We start from the raw sequence: 23,700 nt of genomic DNA on the forward strand, positions 1-23,700 counted from the left end.
AAGAAGGTTGCTATAGCGCCCTCTTGTGCTCAGGTTATGCACCATAGAACGGAGAGCCGATGTACGCCCACTGTAAATTCGAGTACCATTTGGTGACACGGTGCAGCTCAGGTTTATGGTGGATCTCAAGCTGAAGTCAAACAGTGCTATGTTGACTTGCCATACAATCTTTATATTTAGACGACACACACACACACTCACCCATAATGGTCCAAGGAACATCAATTCAAAGGTGTCGTAAAACCAACTTTTGGGATCTGCCCCTTGCTCTGTTGCAGTGCTAACGAAGATCACAGTTCTGTGTGAGCGGTTTGAATATTGAAGTTTATATTGAAGCTTTCGAAATTGTTTTTGGGCTGGCTAGGCACTAGGTAAGGGATATTTTCATTTTTCCCCGGGAACTTTTCAAACTGATTTGGACAATGAAGGTAAACTTCCTTTAAAATAGTCATTTGTACATATCATTTGTCATTCTATTAACAGAAGCTAACTTTAGTTGTAAGCACGGAGGTGCAGCACCACTGTGCTTAAACTAAAGATAGCTTTAGCGGTGGGTGGAGGGGGGGGGGGGAGTGACTAGTACGCAAAGGGTTTAAAGTGATGCTAGTCGTTCTTATGTATCAAAAAGTTTACCTGCGACGTTCTAAGGGGAATTATGTTCCCGCTGACTGGAACAACGATGTAACCTTCCTCATAAGTAGATTCAAGTGCTCGTCAGAGAAAAACAACGCTATTATTGCAACTAAATGGGCATTTTGTATTTCTCACAGTCGTGAAACTTCCACGCAGACGATCAGTACTATTGAAAATTTATGATTTTAATTGATTTAATTTAAGTACTTCAAAGGATCAGGAGCATAGACGTTGTGGTACACGAAAGTTAAACATTTCCCAAAGGAAGCCGTCACTGCAATACGACATTGACGTCGCCATGATCAACACTGCACTCAAATTTGTCGGCTAGTTGAAATTAAAAAGGTCATTTTTCAATGATGTTTTTTCCACGCTAACCTGTTTTCATGGGTGTAACTACTTAGGAATATTTTCTTATCTAGTTTGCTTAACTCGTCGCGTTACCTTCTTGCATCTCTTTCATCTCCCCAGTTCAGTTTCTGGTGAAGATGAAGATTGCGACGGTTTCCTTTTTCTTGATTCTGGCTCTCATTGGTGAGTGAAAAGTTAATTATGACACGAAATCATTACTAGAAAGTCCTATCTTATAAAAAAAACACACAATTACAAAAGCCCAAGAACGGTTTTGTTTATGCGGCACATCCTGCCTTTTTTCGTTTAATCATAACGTTTTTGTATTTTGCCCCCGGACAAACCATTCGTTACTTTAGGTAGGGAGACCCAACAAATGGAAAAACTGCTCGATGATCGGGCAATCTAATTGATATTCATCTGCTCACGACAAAGACCAACGTGAATATTCTGATATTAATATTATTATTATTATTATCCTTAAATTTTTATTATTTCAATATTTCTGGTAATAACCAAGGGTTTCTTAAAAGCCCCGTAAATCGCAATCCTAAAGGAATCAGCGAACATTATGCTTCATGTTATAGGTAGGTAGAAACCCACATCACTATTCTAAGGAAACCCACGGAATCAGACAGAGGCTAAAACTCATTCACACATGGGGACTGGGTACGATTAGAAAGGTGGATCTGCACCTGAATGTTGCCTGTGCATTTCAGCCGATCTTATCTGTGTGTTGCTGAAGCCCATTTACCAGTTAAAACTGCATCACAACACTGACTTGTTCTGTTGGGGTGATGATACAGTAGTGAGCAAATGCCTGATGATCATTTTTTTCAAAACATTTCATGACAACCGAAGTCAGGGCAACAGGCCAGTAATCGTTGAACTGTTTCGGTTGCGGCTTCTTAGGACTGGAACAATGATGGCAGATTTCCAGCAAGCCGGTACTGTTTGGGTGTCCACAGCTTGTTGAAAGAGGGTGGAGAACAGCAGAGTTAGTTCCCGCGCACACACTTTCATTTATATTGTCGGATCCAGTTGCCTTGCGAGTGTTCAATCTTTTCAGCTGCTTCTCGACCTCCCTGGTGATGATGGTAACAGGCTGATCCTGTGCAGGATAATAGGGCAAAGAGTAGCTCCTCCACTTGATCCCTGCGGTCGTGGGTATCGAATCTGCAGGGGAAAAAAAATTGTTCAGTTCATTCGCAAGCACCCGGTGGTTGTCTGTACCCAGGAATGAATCAGCTTTCTTTCTGCTAGAGAAACCTGTTATATTTTGAAGACACCGCCAAGAATCTCTGATATTTTTGTTGCCACGGAAACAGTTGTGTAGTTTGTCTCTATATATTTTCTTTGAGCTTTTTATTTCTGTTGAAAGCTTGGATCGGACACACAATCAAAGAATCATTGGAAAGAGGACTCATTGCTATGTCACATGATCTTTAACTTATTTGAAAATATGTATTAGATATTTTATAATTGATATTTACATTTGGGTTTCCTTTTTTATACACCCTGTCAAGAGCTTGAAATACAACAGACTCGTGGCTGCAGAATAGCGCCCTCTAACAGGGGATATCTTTTATTTATCATCGTATTTCTTCATGAACTAACCCTTGGTTTAATAGAAGAAAGTTAAAGTCCTTTGCTATTCTTATTTTTTTTTCATTAGGAAAAACGGCATCTCTGAAATGCTATCGGTGCTCCTGGCAAACGTATGAAGGGAAGGAGTATGGACCTGTTGCTTGTAAGAGTCCCTTCAGTGCAAACAGCACACGAGTTACTGAAGAGATTTGTAGACAAAATTACCAGTGCCGTGTAAGTAAAGACCTTGGAAAGAAGCCTCAGTTTTATCCATTTTAACAGTTCCTGCCTATATAAGAATGGTCAATAGTTTTTTTAGTCGCGTAACATGGAGGGGAGGGGTGCGACGGGCTAAAAATTGGAAAAGAGACGAAGAATGTTTGTAGTGTTTGAATTGTGAAATCAGAGACTAAAGGGCGCTGTAACTGTGGGGAAAGATAATCCATTTTGTGCCTCTTTCCTCAATGTTTTTCCAACTGTAATGGAGAACTGCAAGAACTGCCAAACAAATTGCAGAATCGCTTAAATGTATCGACGCGTGCTGCCAAAGTGTTGATGACAGCCATATTGCCTACAAAAGCGCTCATACCTGTCAACAATGTTAATAATATTTTGCTATGTATGGTTAAATCCGCCGTACTTCTTACTGTGATTGGTTTTGTCAATTTAAGGTGAAAATAACGGTTATAAAATCGCCAGAAAACCAAAGTCCGTTATTGTTCTCGTGCCCCTGGAAAATAAAAAGAACATAAAAATTAAGTTTCCGATATATTTACTTTGGTAGGTCTAATTTACCACACAACATGTTATTTTCACAGCCCTTGAGTTAAGATTTACGTTTATAAACAAATGAACTAATGCCACTTGTGGATATTGCCTACTGCAGGTGTTACAAGTTTACATGTTGTCATTTCAGAAAGAAACTTCAGCTGTGTCTGGGAGTGACGTCATCACACGGGTCAGCCGAGGCTGCACGCCGACATGTGAGGAGAAATGTATGGATGGCACCTTCCTTGGATCCGCAGTGAAGATCTGCTCATCCTGCTGCTCTTCTGACCTGTGCAACCACGCAGGTCCAGTGACCCTTGACCTCGTCGCCATGACAGTTTTGGTGATCGCAACCATCGTAACAGTTTTCTAGTATCCAACCTGTTCACAATCACACAAAAACTCAAGATAAAAATATCATTTCTGATCAAGTTCAAAACCTTAATGTGGAGTTTTTTTTTCAAACGTTTGCCATTTGTGTTGTAGAAATTGCAGTTTTTCACGTCAGATTAAAGAAATTCAAAAGTTGAGTTGACTTAAAATGCATTAAATGCTTTTAAAACTATTGTTTAAAAAAATAATTCCAAAACTTGCTTAAACGTTTTGAAAATAGAGGAAACACACAAATTTAGAAAGGTTTCGTCTTCGCTATTTCTTTATTGTTTACTGGTCATATTTTAAAGGTACTGGCCACAATTTGTGTAGACAATGTACATAAATATTGTCCTTTGACGATCTTCCCAACCATTGTCATTCCATTGTAAACGCGTTATCGAGCCAAAATGGCGCATTTGTTCAAAAGCGTTCCTTTAACCGGAAAACAGTTCTCCCCCCAAAAAAAAGAAGAAGAAGAAAGAGAATGTAATGTAAAAAGACGAACTCAGGCAGAAAGAACATGAAAAGCTGAACACTGAACATTTACAATACAGTTTTGGCTGACTCAATCGCAAAGACTTTGGAGTCTAGTCAGTGCGTTTACTCATGTAGTAACTTCCTCGCCAAATAATTGTTTATTACTACACATTTGTTTGTCCGATTTAACAATATAATGTTGAATAAATACATAAACCCTTTCTGTAAATTATAAAGTAAGATTTTCTTTCCTAAGTTGGACCCCATTTGACATTAAGTGGCGATGTTCATCATAATAACAATCTTGTACGAATATTAGTTTATTGTATTATTCAAATTTCATGCCGCATTTCACCACCGGAAAGAAAATTTGCTGATCGGGTTATTCAAAATGGAATTTAAAAAAGGAGAAATTTCCTCGGCGAATTCATCGACTGTAATAAGCAAACGCATATGCGCGCGCGGTACATTGCTTGCGTTTTTTTTTTTTTTTAGTTTGAATTTCGTCTTCAGTTGCGGACATGTTCTCTTGTATTGACTCACGATATGTTTTTTTTTCACAACATCCAGTCTTTGTTTAGTACAAACATATGTGAGGATGCTCCAATGTCCCACCCGGTCAAAACAGGGGGTGTATATCCCCCTATTTCCCCCGGATTTACGTCCTTGTCCACGCTTATGCCGCTATAGGATTCAGACTGAATTCAAATGTCCACCTACTTCTCAATGTGTATGCTGGACTGAAAGGTATTGTGGAGTTGTACGTCAATTGACGAGCATGTGTCCACAGGGAAGTCGATTTAGAGGGGTTGGGTTGTTCATCTTCTGTTCTTTCTTGTTTCTGTCTGCAAAATATACATTTACCTCTCGACAAAAAGGTGTGTGTGACTTGTTTTTCTAATTGCAAAACAGCACTGATGCCCTCGAATCACCACAACTCCAAAAAGGCGGCAAGTAATTACTCATGATAAAAGAATTACATAGAAAACAGCACCATAAAAGAGATTTAAAATTGATTTAAAGTAAAAACATGTTCTTATAATATTTTCGTGTAAACACGTAAACGTGTCCAGACGGAAAATGTTAGAATAGAACATCAACATAATCATCGTCATTTCTCATTCAGTAGAGAGGGGGCGCGGGGGTGGGGTGGGGGTGGGGGTGGGGGCACACGGGAAAGGCAAAGACCATCAGGGGCGGGGGGGGGGGAGCGGGGGATTTCTACCTTTAGTTTTCATTTCAGGCAACATGTTTTATCTTTTGAACTGTCTCTGCGCAGACAACAAAGGTTGCCAACACATTATTCGAAATATTTTAACTCAATTCATTCAATATAAAATCGGAATCGTCTTTTGGAAAGTACTATCGCTGGTTTGAAACAGAATATGGGGTTATCTTATCACTCTTCATGGAAAATTACACCCCTCTCTTTTCAGTACCCAGCTGACAGCAACGATGTAATTTGGACAGCATTTTGTTTAGGCGAATGAGGGCGCTATAACGAATTGTACATTTGGCTGCAAAAACAAACGAAATTACCGTGTTATTGACGTACGTTTGCATGTTTCTAGAAATAAAAAAATACATGTATTATAAGACTATTTTAGATTTTCGACTTGAGTCGAGCTCTATGTGTTGCTTCGACGAACGTATCAACTTTGCATTTTTTTTGTACCCAGAAAGTGGTGTCTTTACAGTGCCCGTTCACTAACTAGACTGGTTCGATGTCCTTCCGTTATATGCACCCCGTATAAAAATTCTCAAAGGTTAAGACACCAGTGATAAATCCCCATACTCTCACGCAAATTCTTTTACAAATACTCAGAACCCTCACAGGTGTTCAGGCTCCACAGAAAAATGATGATCAACATGTCGTCTTTCCTTTTCTTTTCAATTTTTAGTGGGTTGACCATTGACTTTTTTATATATGTTTCCACCCCTAAAATGAATGATGCTTCCCAAACTGCAAAAGTAGCCAATTTGAAAAAGGATCCCTCCACAACATAGCCAAAAAGCGCCACTTTTTCACTCCATCTCATAGCTGCCATGAAAGACCCATCGATTTTGAAAGAGCCCAATTCCACATTACATTGACTTATTAAATTCTTGAGTTTCATGATACATTTCTGTCTGGGTCTGCTGTGCGCTTCATGCAATATCTTGCTATGTCTGGGTCTATTGTGAGCTTCATGCAATATCTTGCAATGTCTGGGTCTACTGTGTGCTATATGCAATATCTTGCTATGTCTGGGTCTACTGTGCGCTTCATGCAATATCTTGCTATGTCTGGGTCTACTGTGATCTATATGCAATATCTTGCTATGTCTGGGTCTACTGTGTGCTTATGCAATATCTTGCTATGTTTGGGTCTATTGTGAGCTTCATGCAATATCTTGCAATGTCTGGGTCTACTGTGAGCTATATGCAATATCTTGCTATGTCTGGGTCTACTGTGAGCTATATGCAATATCTTGCTATGTCTGGGTCTACTGTGTGCTTATGCAATATCTTGCTATGTCTGGGTCTACTGTGCGCTTCATGCAACGTCTTGCTATGTCTGTGTGCTTATGCAATATCTTGCTATGTCTGGGTCTACTGTGCACTTCATGCAATATCTTGCAATGTCTGGGTCTACTGTGTGCTTTATGCAATATCTTGCTATGTCTGGGTCTACTGTGTGCTATATGCAATATCTTGTTATGTCTGGGTCTACTGTGAGCTATATGCAATATCTTGCTATGTCTGGGTCTACTGTGTGCTTTATGCAATATCTTGCTTTGTCATACCTCTGTCTTTATACTGTATTTTCATTGGCCCAGGACGATCACCTGACCGGGCGATAAATATGCATGTCACACTCCCGTTGTATATCACATTGTGATATCACATGCACGTAGACTAGTCCCCGCCCCACAGTCCAAACCATTATGCGCGGACCGCGTTTAAACCAGACTATACTTGTACTCACTGGTACCCCGCAGTACTTTCACGTTCCACAATATAATGTATATCAGTGAGGGAGCAGTGCATTTGCAGACGATATTTACTTTAAATTGGCGGCCAGCGACGAGCGGCATTAAGATTATGTTTACGTTTTGACTGACTCTAGTAACGGTGCCTAGGCCTTCAGAACTTCGGAAATGCAGAGCTGACACAGTTAGTTTTTTCGTATACGATCCTTATCAGTGCTATATGCAATATCTTGCTATGTCTGGGTCTACTGTGCGCTTCATGCAATATCTTGCTATGTCTGGGTCTACTGTGATCTATATGCAATATCTTGCTATGTCTGGGTCTACTGTGTGCTTATGCAATATCTTGCTATGTTTGGGTCTATTGTGAGCTTCATGCAATATCTTGCAATGTCTGGGTCTACTGTGTGCTATATGCAATATCTTGCTATGTCTGGGTCTACTGTGAGCTATATGCAATATCTTGCTATGTCTGGGTCTACTGTGTGCTTATGCAATATCTTGCTATGTCTGGGTCTACTGTGCGCTTCATGCAACGTCTTGCTATGTCTGTGTGCTTATGCAATATCTTGCTATGTCTGGGTCTATTGTGAGCTTCATTCAATATCTTGCTATGTCTGGGTCTACTGTGAGCTATATGCAATATCTTGCTATGTCTGAATTTACCGTGTGCTTTATGCAATATCTTGCTATGTCTGGGTCTACTGTGTGCTATATGCAATATCTTGCAATGTCTGGGTCTACTGTGAGCTATATGCAATATCTTGCTATGTCTGAATCTACTGTGTGCTATATGCAATATATTGCTATGTCTGGGTCTGCTGTGCGCTTCATGCAATATCTTGCTATGTCTGGGTCTATTGTGAGCTTCATTCAATATCTTGCTATGTCTGGGTCTACTGTGAGCTATATGCAATATCTTGCTATGTCTGAATTTACCGTGTGCTTTATGCAATATCTTGCTATGTCTGGGTCTACTGTGTGCTATATGCAATATCTTGCTATGTCTGGGTCTACTGTGAGCTATATGCAATATCTTGCTATGTCTGGGTCTACTGTGCGCTTCATGCAATATCTTGCTGTGTCTGGGTCTATTGTGTACTTCGTGCAATAACTTATTCCTGGTGTGTGTGTGTCATCTTTTAATACACGATCTCTTGCCACAAGAGGGCGTTATCAAAATAAATCACTATCTCCCGCGGAACGCTATCACAACAATGTCTTGGGAATCTTGTAAAGATTTTCCCTGAAAACAAAATAATGGGGGTAACTAGGGCCAATAAAAAAAGTCTCCGGTTTCTGGTATGGAGCTTGTCCGAAAAGTGGTGCGGCGACGCGGCTTTTTTTTTTTTACCTGACGTTTTTGCTTCAAATGTCGACTGATGACTGCAAATGGTGCCCGACTAAACTTAGTGCAAATATATGGGAGACCAGATAGGCCACATAAAGCTTATTCTCGATCACAACCCCATCTAAAACACGTTAAAATTGTGCAGCGGCAGGATTCCAGTCAAACCAGTGAGTTTGGCGGTTTTGAGACATCATCTTTCATTGAAAAAAAAAACTTTTTCATTTTGCCGACGCGCCGTAGGCGACGCGCGCGCATACCAGAAACCGGAGACTTTTTTTTTGGCCTAGTGCGCCTGCGCTTTTGTGCAGGGAAATACGGTCAATTGTCGGTTGCATGCGTAGGTCTATACTTCACACAGTCATAAAGTTGCACAAAACCCCGGTAACATCTTCAATGCCACTTCCTGAAATTTTGGACTTTTAGTTTCGGAGCTGTCATTACAGAGAGAACAAGTGCACTCGCATGACATGACTGCTACAAGATTTCCAAGACATTGTTATGATAGCGCTTTGTGGGTTATACAGCGGTTTGTTTTGATAACGCCCTCTTTCGGTGGGTGATCGCGTATCCTTTAATAATTATGCAACGACGTCTTGACCCAACACTAAGGTGTCTGCAGTTCTTTTTATAAAGAAAGTGCCTTTGAGTATGAATTGCAAACAGTAAAAATATAAACAAACAAAATCGTCGTGCCTTCGTGGAAGGATGTACAGTTAGGATGGACAGTCAGTTTTCTTGCTTAACCAACTGACTTTAACATCAAAGTACGACGATAATGTACTGATGGCGGCAAGGGTCGAGTATGTTCTTCTTTTTCCATGGCGAAGACACCTTCTTTTAATGCTTGGAATTGTTTTTCTTTTGGCTACAAACTTTGTAATGAGAATAATGCCAATCATCACTCGCCTGTGGGCGGGAGGGCCGGTTGGTTTAAACCAAAATTAATGGTCTCTTTTAGGACCACTAAAGATCTACATGAGATTCATTGGCCGGAAAAGATCATTTCCAAGAAAACGTTAACACTAAAATGGCAAGGGAGTCCACTCATGACCTCTCCCCACACAATTGTAAATAGCTGGTGGAATGTCATGGGAGATTCCAAGAGCTCCTCCCCAAGGAAAATTGGAGCAAGAACCAGTGAAATTCCACAACAAACTAAAACTTGAAGGATGCATTCATAGGCATGTGTGCTCTAAACCCCGACTTCTCCAATCATTTTTCCACCCGAGCATTTTGAAAATTGTATACAAACATTAATTTCTCGAAAAATCTGCCTTTTTTGTCCGAGCTTGTGAATTTGAAATGCATAATTTTTTTTGTTCATTAATAATTACAAACATCACAATTCCAATCAACGTGTTGCAAGAGTTTAGGCCGAACACTAACAAAATTGAAAAAGTTATTTGGCAACCCAGAAACTTAACTTCGCTGAAAGAAAAATTATCTGTTTCTGTGTTCGGGAAAAACGCTTCGTTTCTGCAAGCTTCCTCACCCTTCTCTTTTCTAAATAGGCGATACCAGTACCTATAAATGAAACAAGCTTACATTCTTCGTTTATATATCATAAATTTTATTTAAATTTGAAGGTTATTGGTGTCAGATTGTTTGTATGTGGCTTGGATAGGAATTAGCTGTTGCTTGAGGTATTGTGATTCACATCATAATTCTGCATGTTCAACCATACATCTCATGTGAATGTTCCAAACACCGAATAAAACAATGTAGTTTTATGTTGGAAAGTGGTTCGCTACAAAATACCGACACATTATCAGTAAATACAGCATTTTCTGTGTTTATAACCGTTCTCGCTGATATTTAAGGTAGTCTTCACAAATATAAATTATACCGGTAACTTGTTTACAAAAACGTGAAACTAAGCATCTCTCTCATTGCAAAAATTTGAGAAGTAAAGTTTTAAAGAATGTTTGCTTCAGTCTATTGCTATGAGACAAAAATGAATAGCACAAGACGCGTACAGTCTTATTTTTTTATCGCTAGTTTGATTTTAACAATGACATTTCAAATTGGGTAAATCTGCATCAGGAAATCCCTTCTAGCTTGCCGTTTAAGCTATCAAGCCTCAAGTGTGCATATCATACCACGCTGATTGGAGTCATTCCTAGTGATTGCATTTGAATTAACATTAACCCTTGGCATTTTACCTTTTTAACTGGAGCAACACAGTTATAAATTAGTGACGAGTTTTAATCTGTGAAAATAATTACATGCACAGTGTCATAGGCTCTCATTGCAGGGAAACCAAAGCTGTGTTGATCTATCACTCTGCGAGTCTGTTCAGTTCTTATTAGTACGAACCAGCAAAGTATACGACAAAAATAAAGCCGAATCCTGATCAAATTTTCGTTTTTGCTGATTCACAAAAAAGCACATCAAACATGCGGTGAGTTTAATCGACTATTAGAAAACATCCACCAAAATACACAAACCAACGGACAAACTAACTAACCAACTAAAACCCCAAAGCAAATACAAAACAACAAAATAATTCCGAGTTGAAAACTTTTCGTAAAACCTGAAAACGAATATTTAACAACCAAGAACTATGTTTTTCCGCTGATTTATCGTGGTTGATTTATACTGATCACTTTTTTAACTTTTATAAATCATCATCTAAAACAGAGGAAAATCTAGTACAATTGCAATTAGACTTAAACCTGTCAGTACTTCCTAACGTAACTCGCGCATAGTTGCGCGTTTGATTTGGATATACACTCGGTTTGATTCGGACAGGTATTTGCAAATCAGGGCAAATCTGTATTCTTGAAATTGTAACTCTGCTCCTCATTTTAATCACTACAAGTGCTGAGTAAGTATAGTGCTTATGATGAAATAGCGTTATAAGCAGACGCTGGACGGGACAAAAGTTCTTGGTTGCATCTTTAATTCGAATTCCTTTATTAACCCTCGGCCCTCTAGAGCCAAAGTGCCGCGGCCAGTGCAGCAGCCAAAGCCAGCACACTCAACTTGATGAAACTCGCGCTATTGCAGTCGTCTTTGTCATCGCAGAAGCAGGTTCTGATATCGTTGCTGGTGTCACATTCCCCGTTCTTATCACCTGCAGCTTTCTTCATGGCAGCGTTGGCACATCCTGCTTTGAGTAGGATGTCATTCCTGAGTTGACGCTGAAAGTCAAAGAAACCGCAAGATACGGGAAGGAGGGAGAGGGAGGGGGAAGATAAAGGAGAAAATAACCTTTTGATTTCTACTTGGACCAATAAACACTATCAATCACAAAAACCGACTCAGCATGTTTGCTCAAGTTTTGGGAGAAGTTTGCGTAAGATGCGTCATATTTCATACTTTTATTTAATTTGGTGCTGAGATCCAAAATACATTTTTTTCTCTGACCTCGTACAACGCGTGTAGTATACTTAAGTGTTGAATTGGTTAAACCTCATGGGTACTATTTGCCGTGGGTAGGGGAATGAATGGAATTGTTTGGGTTTCTTTTGATTTAAATGTGTGGAAAGCATTAACAAATAAAAAATGTTCACGACGTCAATCACGTTCTCATATGGGAATCCAATACCGCATCGTTGAGGCATAATATTTTTTTCTTATTTCGGGGTACTTTCTGTCATTTTTAAATTGTTTATAGTTTTCATTGCAGCCCGGTCTTTATACGATTAGAGAGCCAGTTCATAAACAAAATGCGGGCTATAAACTGTTTTGTAGATAATATATTTTTGCTAGTCCCAGAGGTCCATCCTGGTGTCATCTTTGTACTAGTATTATAATCTTAATGACTGACAGACTGACTTTGGCCAAAAAAAAAAAAAATGGTGTGTTTACGGTAACGGCCTTAAAAAATCCAGGTAGGTAGGTAGGGAAATAATTTTATTTTGTAATTTTTTTTTCATTTCAGTTCTGCATGCCCATGCGTGTTCTTTCGCAAAAAATTGTATAAAACCACTATTCAAGCATTGAAGATATTCAATCGATACATTTCAGTCCAAATTAATTTGTATCGTCGGCCAGGGATTTTTTCAAACATGTGGGGGAAGATTTGCTGCCTGTGAGTCAACAACCGGAAAATGTTTGAACTTTAGAAGCCCTCTGGTGCATTTTAGAGCAAATCTGGGGGTCTTTATCTTAAGATTTGTCCTTGAAATTCAGAGGAGATCTTGTCTAATATTTTTGTAATTAAAGAAAAAAAATCAAAATTGTTAACTTAAAAAAAATTAACATTTCCTAACCTGTGTTTCATTGCTTCTTAACTAGAAAAGTATGAATTACATTTTACATGTAAGTTTCAAATTAAGAAATTAAGGTGGAGAAAAAAACAACTTTTGCTTCCGATTACATGCCTTTCAAAATAGCGTCAGTAGGTCGGAAAAATATTTCGCCAATTTTTTTGGGGTGCTGATTAATGGAGCATCATTCGTACTAATCATAGAGCAAGGAATCATGTTTATTTTGTGCCTGGATTATTTTCATTTGCGCCACGAAAATTATCAAGACTGGCTATCAAAAGTGATTAAAACTTGCCTCACCTAATTAAAAATATATTTGAGGTCGGTGATTCCACTTATAATATACATCACGGCCGCTGGCACCGCCAACATTCCGTCTGGCTGGCCGAACATTGCACCGTGCTCACAGCCCACGTGGCCGAAAATCTTGCACTACTGCAGAAACACGCTACGATGTTTCGCCACAAGTTCGAGCTTTGCAATCTCGTCATTTTAATGGAAAACACATACACAGAAAGTAAAGATCACGTTCTGTGAATTAATTCGCAGAAATTCTCTTTCTCCAGCGATGTTTGTTTGGTAATATTTTTACGATCCAACTTCGGCCCACTACATCATCGGAGAGAGGCAGTAGTCACTGGTTCCGGTCCTTCATCATATCATTGATTCCGTTAGCTGGCGAAGGGAACCAGTGTACCATGCTGTATGTTAGCTGGGTGCTGCTGGTGGTCGACGGAACACGTCACCGTGTGCATTTTGATCACACATGCATCGGAAAAACAGGATTTTGGTCAAGATTTTGCATGTCAAGATGAAATAATGGCGTATGTAACGATCAAATTGTGCATTTTAATGGCGTGTATAATAATTATATTGTGCGTATCAGGGGCTAAAAAATGTGATCGGCATTTTTTTGTCGGCGTATCGGGGCCGGCCGCAATTCCAGCATATCGGGCCGATACGCACGTTTGTACGTGGGAAAAACCATGCCGTCCGTCGGCCAGCCAGGCGTACCCCGATGCGTTTGTGCAAAAATAATCGTACTTCGTAGTTTGAGAATTCAAGTTTTGAGATCGTCGCGATTTTCGCACGTTTAACACAGGTATGTTTGTGTCAAATCATGGTCAGATTCAAGTGTGGAAAATGGTTTTTGTTCGTGGCAAATAATTAAAAGTACTTGAAATGTTTAAATTTGTCAATTATCAACCTTCAAAATGGCAATAAAAAGTTTGAGGTCGGCAATTTTGCCGAAAAAATTCCAGGTCGGTCGGGTTACCGTAAACACACAATTTTTTTTTTGTTAGGCCTTTTTATTTAATATTATTTTTTTTGCTATTTAAAAATACTATAAAACAACAACAGAAAATACAGTAGAAACACTGCTTGCTTGGAAGGGACATAGATGAATCAGAAAAGACAAAATAACAGGACAAACCTAAGCCCGCATGGGCAAGAGATGGCAAAAGCGAAACCACCAAAAATCACTATAGTCCTTAGACTTGCCAGCTCTCTCGTAGGACTGACCGACTGACTGACTCACCGACTGAGTGGTGCTTAGACTGGACCAAATGATTTGCGAATGGTTAAATCAGACCCATTGTGAAGACCATTATCTAGCCATTCGAAATTAATTAAATACAATTGTGTGCACTCTGGGACCATTTTTACTATAGGCTTGCCTAGTGTCGTAAGTTGTACTTACATAACATCCCACATTGTTCGGGGTAGCACAGTTCTCCTTAGTCGCCCAATCCAACTTCGAACAAGCAACTCCATCGACACACGTCTGACATGTCGAAGGGACTGCTGCACTGTATTCTGCACATTAAAGTACAATTAAATAAAAAAGAAAGTGTTTGGGAGACAAGGTTAAAAAAATACAATTGATGGAAGGCGTATTGCAAACGCAATGTTTAGGTTTTAAACACGTTTAAAACATTCTTACAGTTAAATCATTTAGGAAGGTGTTTAAATGCTGAACGCTTATCCCTTTTAACGGCATGAAACTGAACGTGCTTAACTTTTCGAAACATTGTTTATATATCAGCGGTAAACGCATTTAGGAATGTTTTAATGCTAAACGCGTACAACTCTCAAAAAGATATGTAAACAATAATTAGGTAAAAATTGTTATGTAAAATAATGCACAATTTCGGTAAAATTCGCCGGAAAAAAGTACCTCGAAAACATGTTAATTGTAAAATACATATTGAATAAGTAAAGCAGTCAGTTTACCTTAATCATGTAAAAACGTACTGCAATTAGGTGAAACGTACTAAAACAAGGTAAAAACGTACACGCGGTGACGCGATGCAGCTAGCATAGCACAGCATATCAGTGAAGATGGAGTTCACCGTGAAGTCTGTAAACGTGTAGTCTGAATATAAAGCTAAACCACGACAAGTTCATAGTAGGTTAGGCCTATCGTTGCATTTGTAAATTTCATATAAAGTAGGCCTATTTTAAATAAGTTAAATCTCATGAAAGTCGGGTTCCCAATTCTGTAAATGATTCTGTAAATATGCAGTTACTTTCTGGAAACCTATAATTGCTGAAGTCAACATTTAAACATCTCAATCCAAAATCTTAACATGTCATGGGATAAACATGTGAACAAGTGGGTACAAGTATACTTGAAAGAAATAAAATTCTGGAAGGTCGGCATACGTTGAAAAGACGGTTGTCTCCAATTTTCTGTCCCGAAATGCTATTGAATGGGCTGACCGGCTTGAACTTCCCATACATGCAGTGCAAATATCGGAAAATAATACAATAAATATCGTAGTATATGGAATATACCAGCTTTTAGTAACAACTCCTCAATTCAAATACACCAAACCAACCGATCAATCGACGGAACGATAAACCGATCGAATAACAAAATGAAAGGCCAACCGACATACAGAATACCAACGAACCGACATACGGACAAACAATCCAAAATATCAAAGTAATCCAATAACACCAACTAACCAACTCATTGATACACTTGGCATCTGACCATCAGATCGACTGACGACCAATTGACCGCCAGACCAACCAACAATCCATTCAAATCCTCTTTTCGTTAAAAATAGCATTCATAAATACCTAAGACATTTTACCCATTCCTATTGGTCGAGAGCTCGTCACCGGATATGGCGTTTTTAAACCACCATTAAAACACCGGTCAGCGTTGAACCATTAAACACCTGTCCTTGATTGTACCTTATTCTGTTTACTCACTGAAGAATCAATAAAGACATAGAGTTTCGGGCGCTACATGCACCTAGATGTTATTTTTTTCAATGGACTTGTGCACCACTTAGTTCAGAGAACGCGCATGCGCACTGGGCGATTCCATGTTTCAAAACCCATTACGTATTGCACCATTCGGTACCGGATGATCAGCAGAAAAAGACTTATTTTAGGAATCGATTTTAGACTTCCATTTATTATTTCGGGCTCATTTTTCTAGTATCATAATGTTAGTCAGCGGCTGAACTGGGGGGGGGGGGGGGGGGGGTGTAGCAACCTCAAACCCCGCTCCAAGATATAGATCCACTATTGTTACTTGGGCAAGGAACTTACGGAGAAGGGCGACAACCAAAACAAGGCACAGGATCTTCATGGTGGATGTTGTTGCAGAGGTTGGGTCGCACGGCAATTACAGAGACAGAGAGCGAAATAGAATTGCCTGTAAGGAAACAAACAAGATCACATTCGGTTTCGACCATTTCTCCGTAAAGGATACACGGGCTCGACTTGGAGATCAAAATGAACTCCAATAAGAGCCGGTCTGAAAGCTAATTTATTTTTTAAAAATGTCATTGTGATTTTTTTAATAAGTAATGCAGTCGTGTACTGTTCGCCAGGTGACATAGCTCGCCTACAGTGACGCTTTGCCACGTGACCTGGTAACTTATTGCCATGATTAATAGATATGTGTCCAACCAAGCTGAGATTGGTTGGACACATATCGACCCATCCTACCAATATATTGGATATTTCAACTAATTTGTTTTTAGGGTGTGTATGTAATGACAGGTGACAGGGTGCTTTTAAACGTGGGTGTTTACGTAATCACAATTGAGAAAAATCCTTTCAAATTGTCTGAAGCAATAATACTTCAAGATTGTCCGGCATAAACCATATTGAACGCAAGAGCAGTACACCGTAGCTTCTGTTCACTGGAAGTTTTAAAGCATATAACAGCTTAGGTACAGAAAGGGTTGTTAACAAAGCGTATAATCCTCATTTAAAAAGGGAAATAAATAATTTCTTTTTAAATGCGAGTGGCAGTGAGCATATTTATACCAAACAGGTTACACAAAAAAAGGACAAAACGGATTAGAACTCAAGAATAATCGCATCTTACCTTAGAAAATGGAAATAAATATGTGAACACAAATGGCGCTTTTTTTTCTCAGTGCGGAGATTAAACACTGACGGTTTTCTCTCTGATGACATCAAAAACAACATTTTATAGAAGAATAAACATCCAAAGGAATCAATTTGTGTTTCAATCGTAAAATTCTAGTGTCATTTCTTTTCCGATCGACAGTCTAGAAACAATAATATCAGGCCCTAACCATTGCATCTTACCTGATTTGTTTCTTGCAAGGCGGCTACACACACTGCTACAGGATTACCGAGACAACAGTTTATATACCTGCTGACGTGGTGGCTACACCCAATACCTGATTGGTCGAGAATATTCTGCATCGAGTCATGTGACTGACGTCATGGAAAGCGCGGCGTTATAATTTATGAGTCATTTATTCGAGCGTTATTCTTTGTTTCTCCTAACTCTTTGTATCTCTGTAAATGTTTAACTATTCTGTACGATCAGCAACTCGACCAGACCAGCAATTTTAGTGCGAATTTCATATCTGTTTCGAGTCCTGGGTCGCCTGTCCGTGTCCACGAGCGACGTGACCACGTGAACTTTTCAACTGCATAGGTTTAATTTTAACCACTGTATTAATTAACTAGTAGTTAGAGTTTGATAAAATTAGTTAGAGTTTTCTGGGGCAGGGTTACGCCACTCATTGTTGAACTTTCCACCTTGAACATCTGTGGGGGGTATATCGTGATCATTGTCACTGTACTTTTCTTTCCACCGCGTTGATACAAAAAAATCGACAACGACGAGACACCGAACGGGAAAAAACCCAGCTTAGTTACTGACTGAGTAATTATTTCACGAATTCCGATTTATTTACAGCCCGACCATAATTCAGTTGTCGCAGAATGGATAATGCAGAGACTGGGTTGGGAATCAGTCTACTCGTAGGGCAGATATGTTTGTGCATAAAAACAAACTATGACTATGCAGACCACTGAACCCTTTGGTGTAATGGTGGGTGGTGGTGATGCAAATAAAAGAACATAGCGTCTTGCCCAAAAACAAAGGCCAAACTAAACTAGGCTTCCACCTTCAGCCATACATGTACAGGAACTCAGAAAATAAGGAACTAAAATGCACACTACCATCCACCACCATGCCCCAGTCGCAAGTCCACGCCCTACTGGGCTTTCAAAGGGGTTTTATAGTGCTGGGTAAAAATATGCATAAGAATTTCAAGATTAGGCATACTATAAGGCCCCCCAAAAAAGTCTCCGGTTTCTGATATGCGCGCGCGTCGCCGTAGCCATGCGCGTCGGCAAAATGAAAAAGTTTTTTTTTCAATAAAAGATGACGTCTCAAAACCGCCAAACTCACTGGTTTGACTGGAATCCTGCTGCTGCACAATTTTAACGTGTTTTTTGATGGGGTTATGATCGAGAATAAGCTTTATGTGGCCTTTCTGGACTCCCATATATTTACACTAAGTTTAGACGGGCACCATTTGCAGTCATCAGCCGACGTTTGAAGCAAAAAAAAACAGGTAAAAAAGAAAAGAAAAGCCGCGTCGCCGCACCAGTTACTGACTGAGTAATTATTTCACGAATTCCGATTTATTTACAGCCCGACCATTATTCTGTTGTCGCAGAATGGATAATGCAGAGACTGGGTCGGGAATCAGTCTACTCGTAGGGCAGATATGTTTGTGCATAAAAACAAACCCTAACAATAGTATCCCTTTTTTCTGAAAAAAAAAGAAACAAAAAATCGTTAAGATGAAACATATAAATCGAAAGTTCGCTAAAAGGGTTTTGCAGCGCGATGTGTCGTCGTTAGAACACCATATCAGAAAAAAAGTACATTGGTCGGGCAGTAGGAGTGTGCTGCAGCTGGTGACACGGGAATAATTCACCGCTCCTATACCACGAGAAGGATGCAGTTTGTTATGAAGCCCGGGAAGGGACAGCGTGGAATTTTTTTTTGGAGTTTGCTAATTCGTTCGCACGAATTACTAATTCGTTCGCACGAATTACTAATTCGTGGGAACGAATTACTTATTCGTGGGAACGAATTAGTATTTCGTGGGAACGAATTACTAATTCGTGCGAACGAATTACTAATTCGTTCCCACGAATTACTAATTCGTGGGAGCGAATTAGCAAACTCCAGTAATTCTTTAGCACGAATTACCAATTCGTTCGCACGAATAACTCCAGTAATTCGTTCGCACGAATTACTAATTCGTTCCCACGAATTAGTAATTCGTGCGAACGAATTAGGAATTCGTGCGAACGAAATAGGAATTCGTGCGAACGAAATAGCAATTCGTGCGAACGAATTACTAATTCGTGCGAACGAATTAGGAATTCGTGCGAACGAATTAGCAATTCGTGCGAACGAATTAGCAATTCGTGCGAACGAATTAGTAATTCGTGCGAACGAATTAGTAATTCGTGCGAACGAATTAGGAAATTCCAAAAAAAAAAAATCCACCCTGTCCCTTCCCGGGCTTCATAGTTTGTCAATGTGTGACAGAGCAGTTTTCGACTTTGGCCGCACCAGAACACAGGCCTATATCAATGGAGAAACAGTTGGTATCACCACGGAGATATGAACGGAATGAGTCAGAACTCTCGGGCGATTTACATTACGACCATCAACATCCCCATCCCTCGCAAATGTCCATAGCTAGCTACAGCACACCGTGACCGCAAGCCTCGACCATTCAAAGCGTGAATGCAAGCGGCCTCTAACACGATAATCATATCGCCGCCTTTTATTGGTAACCAACAATCTCCGTATATGCTTCATGATAAGTCATGTCACGTTGCTGATTTTTCAAAAATATATTTTACGGCAAGACAGATTTTAATAAAAGCACAGTTGTTAGATGTGAGTTATGAATTCAAGTTACATGCAGTTGTTGGTCCTTGTTGGATTTTTTTCCGATAGGTTATCATTTCTTTTCGGAAGTGTTAATTGGCAATACATTTATGAAATGTGATATTTTGGGAAATTTCATAATTTTTCAAACTGAAGGTATAGAGCATTTTGTTCGTCATGAAATGATTGTTTCAGTGATGTTGACCACATTGTAAGCCAGTATACCGAGTTGAATGGCCCCAAGATTACCCCATGTCATAGCTCACCCCTTGTGACTTTTTCTTGTGGGGTCACTTGAAAGACAAGGTTTTCACCACGCCCCAGCTAACATTCAGGAATTAAGAACCATAAGTGGATGAGGTGAATCAGGGTCAAGACCAAGGAATGGTAAGACGTGATGTCAGGGACATGAGAATCGATAGTATGAGATGTGCATTTATTTGCTGATCATGTTGCTGGCACAGGACTAAACATTTATCCTGTAACTACCACAAAAAGGAATTAAAAGATTGAGTGATCAGAAAGATTGTCTCATTGCATTCCTGATCCTTCGAAGTAGCACCTCTCATTTGTCCATGTCACCACTTTTCTAGTGTGTACTAACTTGTCAAAGTGCTTATTTTGACCTCTTTCGTACAGGCCATGTTGAGCAGTGATCCATGACGATGACGTAATGAAATTGATACCATGGGATAGAGGACATCCTGGATTTTATCCTTGTTGTTGCAACTTTCTTAAATATTCAGAACATTTCTCAGAAATTGTAATTTTTTAGAGACCCTGTACATTTATCACCCCGACGCAAAATGTCACCCAATCTACGTATGACCCACGACCCAATTTTGTAGTTAGGCTTCGTGCATATGGCAATACCAATACTAAAGACAATTCCTAGGCATTATTATGTAACAAATAAAATACTCCATTGCCATACGAATATAGCATGATGATTAAAATCAAGAAAATGTGTTCTTAAAATGCTCTCCATGTTCTTCAATACATTTGTTAATTTTTATATTAAATTAATTTTCACTGGTCGTTAAGGATACATAAATCAAGGATCTTTTTAAGATCATATATTTACAAATTAAAGGCCTTTAGGAAATACCTTTTTATTTTTACAATGGACATTTGTACCAAAGAATAAGTGAATGCAGTTCGTATGGGTCATAAGCGTGTATACGTGTACGCGCATAATATTCATCCGCTCTTTGCGCAGTAACAGATGCGACGCTGTTTATCCAAAAAAGGGCTTCTGTAGAAGAAAGCTCTCTATGAACTTGTTTGCCTGCTCAGGCAATCGTGTCACTGTACTTTACTTCGATGTTTTAGCACGGCAGAAGTTATGAAGTTCTCTACAAACACTCGTTCAATAATATCTTAACTATGCGTGACATATTACTATAGGTTATCAGTCTGTATTATTGTAACGGCGACCCAAAGAGGCCAACCGTCAGTTGGGGGGGGGGGGGGATTAAGTAAGTAATCAAAAATACATGGATGTTGATCACAAAATAACCGACAACGGGACAAGTATATGCAATATCAGTAAATAGAAATAATGAAAATTTAATTAGCGCTTCTTTGCTTACAAAACAATTAACCAGAGCATGTAAATATGAATGAATTTAAATGACTAGTTACTGACAGAGCAGAGTTCAGATTGGCACCACTACGATGCAACACCGTAGTCTACAACTAGGCCATGTAAAAACTACTGGGTGCAAGGGGGGTAATATTGGAACATACTCACAAGACTATTCGGACCACTGAACCCTTTGGTGTAATAATGGTGGTGGTGATGCAAATTAAAGAACACAGCGTCTTGCACAAAAACAAAGGCCAAACTAAACTAGGCTTCCACCTTCAGCCATACATGTACAGGAACTCAGAAAATAAGGAACTAAAATGCACACTACCATCCACCACCATGCCCCAGTCGCAAGTCCACGCCCTACTGGGCTTTCAAAGGGGTTTTATAGTGCTGGGTAAAAATATGCATAAGAATTTCAAGATTAGGCATACTAAGGCCAAAAGTCTCCGGTTTCTGGTATGCGCGCGCGTCGCCGTAGCCATGCGCGTCGGCAAAATGAAAAAGTTTTTTTTTCAATAAAAGATGACGTCTCAAAACCGCCAAACTCACTGGTTTGACTGGAATCCTGCTGCTGCACAATTTTAACGTGTTTTTTTTTTAGATGGGGTTATGATCGGGAATAAGCTTTATGTGGCCTCTCTGGAATCCCATATATTTACACTAAGTTTAGTCGGGCACCATTTGCAGTCATCAGCCGACGTTTGAAGCAAAAACAGATAAAAAAAAAAAAAGCCGCGTCGCCGCACCACTTTTTGGGCAAGCTCCATACCAGAAACCGGAGACTTTTTTTGGCCTTATGCAGTGTGTCTTTCGTACTGGGAGATATTTGCATAAACACTAAGTACAGACGTATGGGGGCAAGGAACTTATATTCCAGTATTGTGAGAGTAAACAATAAAGACTACCACGAGAGCTCCATCTGTGGTTTGACTGCAACCCAAATACTATTCTATTGTGTTTAAAGTAGGTTAAGACTTAAGTTGAACAAAGTAAGCTCTGAAATAGTTTTGTGGCATTAATCTGACCTGAGAACAGATGTAATACATGACTGCTATGGATTACTGTGGCCAAAGCGCTCTCTATATAGTTTAAAGGTGCAATTGGGACCATAATAAAAGCAAAGTTTGTTACATTATCACCAGTTTGCGTAAATTGTAAGTTTATAACAGATTGTAAACAACGTCATCACTAATTACCGTATGTGCCTTATATATGTTCTCTGCGGATAGGCCTATACAAAATGTACGTGTACGCCACTGACCATCCCGGCAGGAATAAGATGCACACGATTGGCGTCCGTAATTGAATAGCTAGGCCTATAGTCATAAGATGAAGTTGCATCGAGGTGATGTTAATTCAATATTGGGTTTTGCCCCCACCGACATACTTTCATAAAAAACTGTATTCTTAGTGTTGTCTTAGAATTCTTAGTATTCTTGGAAAAAAATCACAAATTATCTGTTTTGCAAGTTTCCACAAAATCCCTCTCGAAGGATCGAAACCTCGGGATTTGACGACCGCTTTTACAATCTTTATGTTTTAGGTCATTCCAGTCGGTATGGGGTAGGGGAGTGCAGGAAGGGGTTTGCCAAGCGGTAAGGGCTTGTAACTCATTATCACAGGGCCGCCGAGTCTAGCCATTATAAAAGAGACAATTTTAAGATAAACTGTTTCTAATTCCATAAGTAACTGGCAACACGACGAGACTTGGTCATTCCAAAAATCGTTGGCAAAATTTCAAATGACTCATATTTCGTAATAGATCCAACCTCAACTTTAATTTTAACACTAAAGACCTGTTATTAATTTCAGTTCCCACACTACATGCAAATACATACAACGCCATTTTTTTTGTTACCGTTGTTAATATTAACTTCTTTTGACTCCCTAGTGTTAGGGTTGTCAAAGCAATTTAAAGTTTACAATCATTATCATCTATAAATATACATTCGGTTGCCAACATGCATGGCATTTTAACATGAATGTAAATGTGTAGTTATACATGTATATCTTCCTTGATGCGATGTTGCCAATGTGCAGAAGTTCGTTCCGATAATTAGAAAATGCCACTTCGATTATGTGTTGTAAACGTGGGTCTCGAAGTAGGCTCGAAGGAGACTTTTCCTTTACGAGATTCAAAATTATGTTTGCCCATGATATTTATTCAC

At 39.4% G+C, this 23,700-nt stretch overlaps 2 protein-coding genes across 3 annotated transcripts; one reads left to right on the forward strand and one right to left on the reverse strand.

Moving 5' to 3' along the window:
* Positions 1-221: 221 nt before the first annotated feature.
* On the forward strand, positions 222-4,469 carry LOC119726098 (lymphocyte antigen 6B-like). Its single transcript, XM_038197711.1, has 4 exons — positions 222-371; positions 1,105-1,167; positions 2,660-2,805; positions 3,488-4,469. Exons 2-4 carry the CDS (start codon positions 1,122-1,124, stop codon positions 3,710-3,712), a joined length of 417 nt encoding a protein of 138 aa, XP_038053639.1. The 5' UTR covers positions 222-371; positions 1,105-1,121; the 3' UTR covers positions 3,713-4,469.
* Positions 4,470-10,067: 5,598 nt separating this feature from the next.
* On the reverse strand, positions 10,068-21,959 carry LOC119725929. Of its 2 annotated transcripts, none has more exons than XM_038197543.1 (4): positions 21,692-21,959; positions 16,299-16,404; positions 14,431-14,546; positions 10,068-11,657 (listed from the first exon to the last, which is right to left on the reverse strand). In XM_038197543.1, exons 2-4 carry the CDS (start codon positions 16,336-16,338, stop codon positions 11,448-11,450), a joined length of 366 nt encoding a protein of 121 aa, XP_038053471.1. In that variant the 5' UTR covers positions 16,339-16,404; positions 21,692-21,959; the 3' UTR covers positions 10,068-11,447. The 2 variants fall into 2 exon arrangements, with proteins under 2 accessions (XP_038053471.1, XP_038053470.1); XM_038197542.1 differs by lacking the exon at positions 21,692-21,959 and adding an exon at positions 17,313-17,396.
* Between the last annotated feature and the right edge of the window lie 1,741 nt (positions 21,960-23,700).

The sequence above is a fragment of the Patiria miniata genome, unplaced genomic scaffold, assembly GCF_015706575.1.
Source record: "Patiria miniata isolate m_02_andy unplaced genomic scaffold, ASM1570657v1 HiC_scaffold_19, whole genome shotgun sequence".
Taxonomy (NCBI): Eukaryota; Metazoa; Echinodermata; class Asteroidea; order Valvatida; family Asterinidae; genus Patiria; species Patiria miniata.